At 38.8% G+C, this 10,713-nt stretch overlaps 1 protein-coding gene across 1 annotated transcript; it reads left to right on the forward strand.

The window, feature by feature from the left end:
* The first annotated feature begins 9,777 nt into the window (after positions 1 to 9,777).
* Positions 9,778 to 10,713, forward strand: LOC145989113 (galactoside 2-alpha-L-fucosyltransferase SEC1-like). Its single transcript, XM_083124408.1, has one exon. The coding sequence runs from the start codon at positions 9,778 to 9,780 to the stop codon at positions 10,711 to 10,713; it is 936 nt and encodes a 311-aa protein (XP_082980534.1).

The following is a 10,713-nucleotide window of genomic DNA, read 5'->3' on the forward strand; positions in this document are numbered from 1 at the left end:
CACCGGGTTTTTTGCATTATAAAGCCTCGTGCATTGAGATGTTTTTAATTATTTAACATTATCAGTTTACTCTATGTGGAAAATTACATAAATTAATAACTTGCGGAAGGCTATGTTAAAAAAAATTCCAGAATGTCACTTTTCGGTATAATAGTACATATGGAATTATAGAAGGGTCATAATTAGAGGTCTGGTGATTGATGCTATGTCAATCTGTCATTTGACCAATGTTGGTCATGTGAAGCATTTGATGGATTTATGACTGGCGATTATATGGGTTAAGTGAAAAAGTGCCATTTTGGGGGCATATCACCTTAGCTGGCTACACTAGCAGGTCGAAATTTTGTCACTAGACGCAAGCAATATGTGCCTAAATATTAGCCATACATTTACGTGAAATGTCATAAATCATAATTGTGCACCGAAATTGGACTGTTGAGAGTTTTCTTCGCTACCTCTGGCTACCCTGACTTCTCTCCCATTACTCTACATAGGATGCGGCATCGCAATTGCACAAGCCACGTTTCACGCGTTCCCGCTTTTTGCGACTGGTGCGTCGATTTCAGGAAACTGAATGTGTATGAAGTGTATGTACAAACAACGGCAAAGGTAATAGTAGACCGCACGGCAAAGTGGGTTAGAAACCCTGCGTGCTGCAGGGTAGCTTTGATAAGGCACCTGAATTGTCTCGAGCTGAACCAGGAAGTCGACGATCTTTAATCCTCAAGGCCATTCTGCAGAACGAATGCCAGAAGAGGTTTGTGTGTGTATTTGCTGGGTGATGATAAGTGTGTATGTTCTTCTTTTCTGTTTTCGTTATTTTATGTTCCATTGCTACCTCTGGAATTTGAATGACGAATGAAGTGATTTGATTAACTGAAAACCAACCCGTGGCAAATTGGTTAGCGTAACGCGCTTCAAAGTCGAGTAGCTGGGTTTTGAACCTGGTCTTCATCCCACCTCCACCTATCACATCCTTAATCTTTATCATTACAATTAACGGAGACTGGTAGAACAATGGCGTGAAATAACAAAAATTTAACCTTCGGTGTCGGTTTCTGATTTGATTTTTTTTTATTTGAAATTAAAATTTTGGGAGCGTCAGCACTTAGGCTATTTTGCTTCCGTCACATGATACGAGGGCCAGCCCCTTATCATTACAAAGAACAACTCTAACGTTGCATAACTAAAACATTTAAAATGTTCTGACTTCTGTTAAAAGCTGAGGCTGTAAAGGGGCACTCAGCACACATAAGGACAAAAGAACAGGACAATACAAACAAAATTATACTGGCCATGGGGCCAGTCGCCAGAGCCTCGTTAGTCTTCAGTCCAGGGTGTACTAACGTGGAAGTGAGGTTGACATTTGGGTGTACTACGTGGAAGGTCACCCCTTACACCCCTCGGTTTCTGAGCTTGATGCATTGTTGTTTCGTCAATCAATAGCAACGGTAGACCGTGAGAGAGAAATGAAATAATTCTTATTTTCTAATGAATAGTAACAAGAGAATAGCAATAGGCATTCCTCGTATTTTCGCAAAAAAAAAACAAATTTCCAGTCTATGGTGATAATGAACTCTATTTAGTGTCCGAAATATCTTTAAAATGAATTTATGTTAATCGATGCAGATGTAACCCATTACGGAGGGCCTTCACGATGACGTAGTGATAACGTCAAGCCTTGCAATCAAGGGGCCCTGGGTTCCATACCCGGTGGAGACATATGAAGGCTTGGATCCCACTTTATACTGTAGGCCCAGTTCCGATTAGCCTATCTGTGCATAAAGTTGACTTGAAAGAAAAACCCAAACTAATTAAGAACTTACTGTAAAATTCTGCCTTTATCAAGAATGGTAACAACGAAAATGGTTTCGAAAAGCAACAATACGCAAAGCACCTCAAATCCCCACTGGCTTACGTCACATAAGAATTATTATTTTAGAGTTCAAACTCTGACATTTGCAGAAATTTGCAGCCTTGAAATTCATTGTTTCTCTCAATGATTAAGTGCTTTCTTTGCTTTGCATTACTCTGGCTTGCTCAGTCGGTATCTTTGTGTGAGCTTAGATTAAATGTGCATCGTCAATCCTTCACACATCTTTGCTATATGCTACAGGTTTGACATCTTACCAGAACTTCTATCGAACATCGTTCATGAAATGTATCTTACTATCAGCTCTTAATTCACCTTTTAATTTTCACATATATTTTTATTTTTGTTATTTCGCGTCGCTTTTCTGCCACTTTTGGGTAATCGCGACGACGAAGATGAGTGAACATATGATAAATAGAGCATTCACAAATAACACCAATGACCAGGCCGGTATTCGAGCCTGGGACCTCTGACGTAAAAGCGTCTAGTGCTACCACTCAGTCAATTTTCACATAGAAACTTACACTTACACACCTCTTCCTTACATACTGTATGTATTTTGTTTTACCTGTTGCACTTCTCTTATGGTGAATTCTAATCCCTCATTTCAGGTTTATCTCATGTTTATAGCTATTGCTTTGTAGTGAATGATACTTAATCCTATTAAGCCCTCGTGAATCTTATTCCGAAGAAAACCCTGTTAGAGGATTATGTGCGTAGTGTTATTCATAATATATAATAAAGTCTGCTTTGGTCAGCATTTTTAGTGTGTTTAATGAAAATTGCATTTTCATTTCGTGTTGAGGCACATTTTCGTCGCCCAGATTTTGCATTTAAAAAATGTAGGTCAAGTATATATTAGTCATTGTGAATTCGAGTCAAGTGAAACATTTTGCGTTGTTGCGAGATTATCTATTAGGATAAAATTTCGACGTAATGAATGTAAGTAGAGAAAATGCAACTTGTATACCAAAATTGCCATGTCCAAATGATCTCCGAAAGTAGTGTTTAGCACGTGCCGGCCACCGTGGCAGAGTGGTTAGCACATCGCGCTACGACGCCAGGGGTCCCGGGTTCGAATCCTGGCCTGGGCATGGATATTTCTGAGTGTACATTCATCAATTTCATCATATCATCACTCATTCATCCTCATCTTAGCAAATTAGCCAAAAGTGGCACAAGAAGCGAAGTAAAATAAATCAATTCAATCAATCAATTCAAGTATGAGCCATGATTGTATCTGGTATATGAACGAGATGTGTCCCTCCTCTCAAACAATACGTGGCTTGTCCCCAAAGAAAGAAGCGTGTGTGGATTAATGCCACTTATAAATTATTTGTCCGAAAGCAGGTATTAGGCATGAAGAGAACAAAAAATACTCCTGAGGAATTACAAATGTTATAAGCCAGTTCATGGCCGGGAGTTATTGACGGTTTCCCCTCCCAACCTATCCGCTTTAGGTTCCGGGTTCGAGTCCTGGTCTGGCAATTTGTTTTTTAAGTGTCCCTTCATCAATTTAATCTGATTATCATCAATCTTCATAGTTGAGATTAATTATAAAAGTAACATAAAAGCAAAGCAAAATAAGATCAAATAAAAATAATTGTAAAATGACTACAATATCAGAACTTCATTTGAAAAATAAAATGCTAGCAGAAGATTCATCTTCAAACAGGTATTTGGGTAGAATTGTGTAGACAGACAGCATGCTTCAGAAAGTTGCCAATCCACGTGTAGCATGACCTTCGATACTGGAGTTGTGATTTTCAGGAAAGTTTGCTCGACGCTCCTCAAGAATGCCTCGGTGTTCGCAGCATTAGCAACTTATTTTCGGTGGGGAAAATCTTTTTTCTCCTATTTAATTTGCCATTGGCTGTACATAGGATCATGCAAATTTGTTAACGCAATGATATGATTAGTTTAATGATAAAATTGGAATATTTTTTGTCGAATATGTAATACTAAAAAAGTAGTCATGGGGTTAAAAAAGGCAAAGCGCTCCCCTGTGCATAGCACCACGCCATGAAGGCGTATAGGGGGTGTGGGGGTAACGCACCACACTTTCTTGATCCGGTCGTGAGTGGGGTGATGTGATCAGCATCACGCCCCTGACCGCCTTTACCCCCCAGGGTTTCCCCCAGGTACCCATGTTATTCGACGCTGGGTGGGTGCCTGGGCCGCTTCCAACGTTAGAAAAGTTCCCGGATTTGAACCGGCCGGGGATCGAACCCGGGACCTTTAGCATGGTAGTCAGACGCGTTACCGACTGGTCATGGGGATTAAAAGAAATGTTCAATTTCGGCAAGTCGCCACATTTATTATTCATTCAGATCATTCTTGCCATTTCGAAACGACTTATGAGCTGCCATTAAACGACAGCGTTGCCAGGTGCACACACTTTAAAAGTGCAATTCAGGTGCAAAATTAAGATTTATGACATTTCACGTAAATGTATGGCTAATATTTAGGCACATATTGCTTGCGTCTAGTGACAAAATTTCGACCTGCTAGTGTAGCCAGCTAAGGTGATATGCCCCCAAAATGGCACTTTTTCACTTAACCCATATAATCGCCAGTCATAAATCCATCAAATGCTTCACATGACCAACATTGGTCAAATGACAGATTGACATAGCATCAATCACCAGACCTCTAATTATGACCCTTCTATAATTCCATATGTACTATTATACCGAAAAGTGACATTCTGGAATTTTTTTTAACATTGCCTTCCGCAAGTTATTAATTTATGTAATTTTCCACATAGAGTAAACTGATAATGTTAAGTATTTAAAAACATCTCAATGCACGAGGCTTTATAACGCAGAAAACCCGGTGTAAATATGTATATCTTACGGTTTTCATGATATAAATTTTCAAAAATTGGTTTGCGCCACGTTTGAAACACTGTGGTAAAATATTTGGTGTATTTCTCGGTGCTTATCAACAGAACCGAAGGAACGACCGGGGCGAGAATGGTATTTTGGGGCCCCCGCATCAAATTACCCCCTCCCATCCTTTCTTTCATCTATTCATTCCTATTTAGTATTCTATACAATCATGGCGAACATACACAGAATAAGCGCACTCTATCTCTGTGTAGGGCAGGGATTCCTAATCTTTTTACATTCGCAGCAGCCTTGCGATTGACATTAAAAACATATGGCACCCATGTTAGAATATTTCAATTTTTAATCTAAAATCGAAGTGGAGCATGTTATCAGGAGCAAGTTAAATTTATTGTCAACTAAATACTAACTTCAGTACCAAGGATGTATTTAGAGGATCTAGGTGGTCCGGGCCACCTCCGAAAGACTTACTAATAAAAAAATTATATAATGAAAATAATGAAATAATAAATAAAATTTAAATATTGAAAATATACTTGGTCTTTAATCGAGGGTTATCTATTTCCGCCAAACTTATTCGAAGGTAAGGATTATATGGTAGATTTATGCAAGATTTATTATCGCTTATATTCAATAAACATTCAATTCTTTGTCTATTTGACATTAATTTTCTTGCCAGGGCATTTTTTTTACAACGTTTGCGACCTTAACTACACATAAGCTATATATTGAATACGTGTTGATATATCATTATTACTATACCTTCCTCTTACCTATTCATGAAATAAAAATATATTCATTAATTTGAATATTTTAATTAATACTATTTTCATTAATTGAATAAGATAATTATTTTTGTTTAAACATTATTATTATTATTATGACACACTTGGTTCGAACAAGGGATGGCCAAACGGATCCGGATCCGAGAGTTTCGTATCTCAATCCCATTATAATATTACCACACCTTAAAAGGTATTATGATCTTCGATTACAAAGAAATTTTTCATTAGTTAGTCCTACAAACATTTCTTTCAAGTGTTTTCCTAAAATATTTTGCTACGCATCGGCTAACACACCCGTGCACAAAAATATATTGTTACTTGTTTAACATAAAATGTCAGGTTATTTTGTAAATGCCATTGAAACGAATATGTATTCATTCAAATGTATTGGAAATGGAAACACACATAAATGTGAGACACTCCATTCCAGGATGAAACCTTTAAAACATTTAACAAGATAGAAATGTTTATACAAAAAATATACAATTGTTCTACAGTTACATTTTTAAAAATTATAATAAAACATTATAATATATGCAGTGTTATATAATTACAAAGTGTAAGACTAACAAGGGAGGTTATCTAAGTGTCCCCCTCCGATTTCCATTAAACTTGGCATGTGTATAGAGGGTCCCAAAGGAAGAAATACGTGTTTCTTTGTTTCGGCTAAAAAACTGTTCTAGGGGGTAAAAAACCCTCAAATGTCAAGATGAGGACAAATTGAAGTGGGGATCTGACTCCTGTGTCCCCCTCCGATTTCCATGAAACTTTGCAGGTGTATAGAGGTGCCCAAACGAAGAAACAAGTGTTTTTGTGTTTCAGCTAAAAAACTGTTTTAGGGGCAAAACCCGCCTCAAATGTCAAGATGAGGACAAATTGACGTGTGGATCTGACCCCGATCCTGGTCTCGGAACTCTCCTATAACGGCTGGGGGTTCGACGTGCTGACTCCACGTCACCCAAATACCGGTTGAAGATCTCCATACCTCTAGGTAGTATTGTGGGAGGGAAACTGGCAGTCGGGAAATAGGCCAAGGCCCTTCGAGGGCTATCGAGCCGAGGGGTTATTTTGTTTACTTCCTAGTTTTTTTTTTCTTTTTAAATTTTTTCGATTATCCCTAAAACAATCCTTTACGGTGCCGCGGTCCTGGTTGGGAATCACTGGTCTATGCTCTGTCCCAGCTAACTGTAGAGCAGGGCTGCGCATAGCGGCTGAGAAGGAGGAGGGAATCGAGTGGTGATAGCCAATGCGAAGCAGGGAAACGGGTAACTCCAGTCGCCCATTACGCAATCCCGTTTCTAGCACTGTTCATTGGTGGAGCCGTATCGCGTCACTACTTGCGCAGAGACTTGTTTTCGTTCGCTTTCTCACGAAATAGTTGGGACGGGGTATAGTTGTCGTGTGTAAGGTTTTGATGGGTCGAGAGATTAGTGACGATGCTGGGAGTTTACTTTTAATGAGGAAGGAGCGAGACAAGGAATTAAGCAACTTTTATGCCCTTTGTTAAATGTTTCGTAACAGCATATCACCCACTCAAGCAGGATGAGCTGATATATTTCTAAGAGAAACTCATTTCCCGACGCATTCTTTGGCCAGTCAGGATTTGCGCGTTTCTTGAAAAGAACGACAGCATTCTTCCAATCACTAAATCTCTCTGATAGTGAATTTTTAAGGTCTCCAAAATACAAACCTGGCTTACATTCTAATTCTAATGTATTCTATTAGCACGCTTTGTAGCTAAAAATTGTTAACGGAAGTGCAGAAACCTAAAAATAACTGTTTTTGATACAGACCTAAAGAAGCAAATGAAGCTTTGTGGTGAGAGTAGATCGGAAAGTTTCCTGCCTCATTTCCAAAGTTTTTTATTGAGTTTGCTCTGTGCATCACAACTTAAAACTCATTTTCCTCACAATGTACGTTTGTTGAGTTCGCCCTACGTATCCGCAACCCTCTCAAATGTTTTTCATGAAGGGCAATGTCAAAAACCGACTTTCAGTTTTTAAGAAAACGGTTCTGGCAGTAGCTTTTGTTTATTATTGCTGTTGTTTTCATGAAATCGAAATTACTCTTGTGTTGAAACACACGCATTTAGCATTATAGGCTGAGTTCGAAAGGCCCAAAACGCAGGCTTGAAGTACTGTCTTGTCTTCGAAAATGCTAAGTAAACGAGCAATCGAGCCCGCAGAATATATTGCTATGCAATTCATCTGGTGTCATGTTTACTGCGTTTCTGTACCTTCCACGTCACATTTCATAACGCTACTATCCAAAGTCATAGCTAGAGATTTCTGCGCCCGGAGCGAGAAGGATTTCCACGTGAAATCAACAAATAAAGAGGCACTTTTCAACCTTACATATTTTGATTCATTTGAAATTTAGCATACTGGAAGGGCATCCTGAGGTAGGAAAATATGCAAAGTTGTAGATCCATATCTTCTGTATTTCCGAAATTACAGTAGTGCAAACTGTGATTTTGACCAGTTTATTCAACATCTTGTTAATTTTAAATTACAATATTTCGGTAGTCAAGGCACCTACAGAAGTGATTTAGATTGTGTTGCAAAGGTCTTGAAGGGCTCTATCACACGAAGTATTACATGCTTTTGTCAGGGTAAAAATACAATTGAAGGTGGAGTAAAGAAAATTTTGGTAGCCATTTTCTCAAAAATTGGTGTTTTAATCATTTTTTTTTTAAAAAATATGTCATACATACAGTATTACTCAGTAACTGTACAGTTTAAAAATGGGACGCCAATGGGATCCGGAATTATATTAGATTTAGGCTAAGTAAAAGTAGGGTAGTGTAGGTTAGGTAATGCATAACATATTTTGATAGACAAATTCCTACAATTCAAAAGTAAAAGTCTAACATAAATTAAGTACAATATTGTTTGAATTAACGTGCATGAATATGATGTTTACATTCGCAGTTATTAGAAATACAGGGTGATTCAAAAGTCGGGTCTCATAGGCAACTCCGTTATTAGTCTACACAGCAAAAATGGAGAGAGGGGGAGGTGAAATTTGTTGGAAATAGGTGAGTTTCATTGAATTTTCAACGTAGGCTGTACACGGTACGAGGAGCCTCATTGGTAGCCTAAAATGCCACATGTTTGTCCCGGAATACTGCATGCTATTGCAATATCGAGTAGTGGGTAGATTAAGAATTGGTGACGATAATTACAGGCAAAGTAAACATGTAAAAAACGTGAGCATGTGACGCAAACACCTCTCCCTTCTCCACACCACTAGAAAAGGTTAACAGACAAATCAGTCTAAAATACGTACTTCACACTGTGCCACTGGGAGTGTCACACATTTACGTATATTGTTGGTTTGCAATGTATAAAATTTGAGACGTTTTTGCTCTCTTTCTATAAAAATAATTCTGAAAGAAGTTAAACTTCGCTGTCATGAATGCAGGGGGCTCTATATCCTACTCAAATGTATTTTACCATACAGCAAATCTGATTGCACAAACGAATTTCTGAGACAAAATTAGCCTGATTTGATAATCATATGACCATGCTTCCCAATTCAAAAACTTAACTTAAATCCAAGATGGCAGATTTCAATATGGAGGCCATGTTCGATTATATCCCCTCAGTATTTCTTGCTGGAGCTGGATACTCAGATATTTCATTTTTACTTTTGACTCACCGTGTTTGGATAAGTACAAGGAGATATGTTGTTCGATGGTCTTATGACTGTGAAGCAACATATTGCAATCAGTGGTATATCCAAGATTGATTGTGGGAAATCCTTCCTTTTTTAACAGAGTCAGTCTCATTTGGTCATATTTTCTTTTCTTTGAACGTCTTTTGGGGGGAGGGACAATCTCACGGAATTGAAAGTGCAATATCACACTTAACCCCTTTGGTATGTCATAGTGATTATCGTCACACTCTGCATTTCTTTTAAAGTTAATTCTTCATTATGGTATTACTGCAAGCATTATGAACCATATTTGGGAATATTAGTGCAGATTTACCTCTATAAAAAGGATATTTTATGTTGGCACATTCTGAACTAATGGCCGTTCTTTCTTTGCAGATTGTTCCTAACAATGGACCGTGGAAACACATCCAGTACCCAAAGCAAATTGAGAAGAGGTATTGTCGTTGGCGGTGTGTTGTTGTGCCTGGGACTTATGCTGATAACAGTATATACATCCAAAAAGACCGAATCCTATTTCAGTATAGTTGGAGACGAAACGCCTTCCCAAATTAACATGGAAACTGTGTTTAACAAAGCTGCAAAATATCTAATAATGTGGACGTCCAAACCTTTAACTGTAGGAAAACCAATGGAAAACACAGCAAAAGTTCTTGGAATAGCTCGCACCACAAAACAGGTGGTAAGTCTAGTTCAAGGGACAATATTTCCAACCTCACAATACAAACACAGCACTCCAGCACCATGCCCAAAGAAAAGAATGGCCACTGTAGTAGATGAGGGGCGACTGGCTAATAAAATATGGGAATACGCGTCACTGTGGGCTGTTGGAAGGAAATTGGACGTCGAGATTTACATACCTGAATCAATGCACAACGCATTAAGAAGAATGTTTAGGAATCTGAGCATTCCGTTATTCGAATCCGTAAAGCATTGTGATAAAACGTACATGCTGTTGTATGGGAATATCGTTCTGGAAAAGTATATTCTTCTTGTGAGGGACGTAATGTCCTTCAAGGAAGAGTTTAAGAGTGATTTTGTGTATCGAAAAGAGTTTGTTGATGCAGCTACGGTGAAATTCAATGAGGTGAGGTCGAAGTTGTCGAGAGAAGGAAGTGACGTAACGTTCGTTGGAGTCCACGTCAGAAGAACGGACTATGTAAAGTTCATCAGGGAAAGATACAACTCCACCCCTGCGGATAGAGGATTCTACTTGCGGGGAATGGAGTGGTTTCGGTCGCGATACAAAAACGTGGCTTTTATGGTGACAAGCGACGACCTAAATTGGTGCAAGAGGAATCTCAGGACAAATCAGAGTGATGTGTTCTTTGTGAACCATAGCGGATCAGACGCCCACATCTACGACCTGGTACTTCTCTCCCTGTGCAACCATTCTGTGATCGATTACGGCACGTATAGTCTGTGGGCAGCCGTTATGGCTGACGGAGAGACAATCGTCTACGATACGAAGAACGAATTATACTTCACTTCCATGGTTTACAACACGTCCGGTTTTCACTTCATGACGTAG

This window comes from Lepisma saccharinum, chromosome 6 (assembly GCF_977018435.1).
Source record: "Lepisma saccharinum chromosome 6, izLepSacc3.1, whole genome shotgun sequence".
Classification (NCBI taxonomy): domain Eukaryota; kingdom Metazoa; phylum Arthropoda; class Insecta; order Zygentoma; family Lepismatidae; genus Lepisma; species Lepisma saccharinum.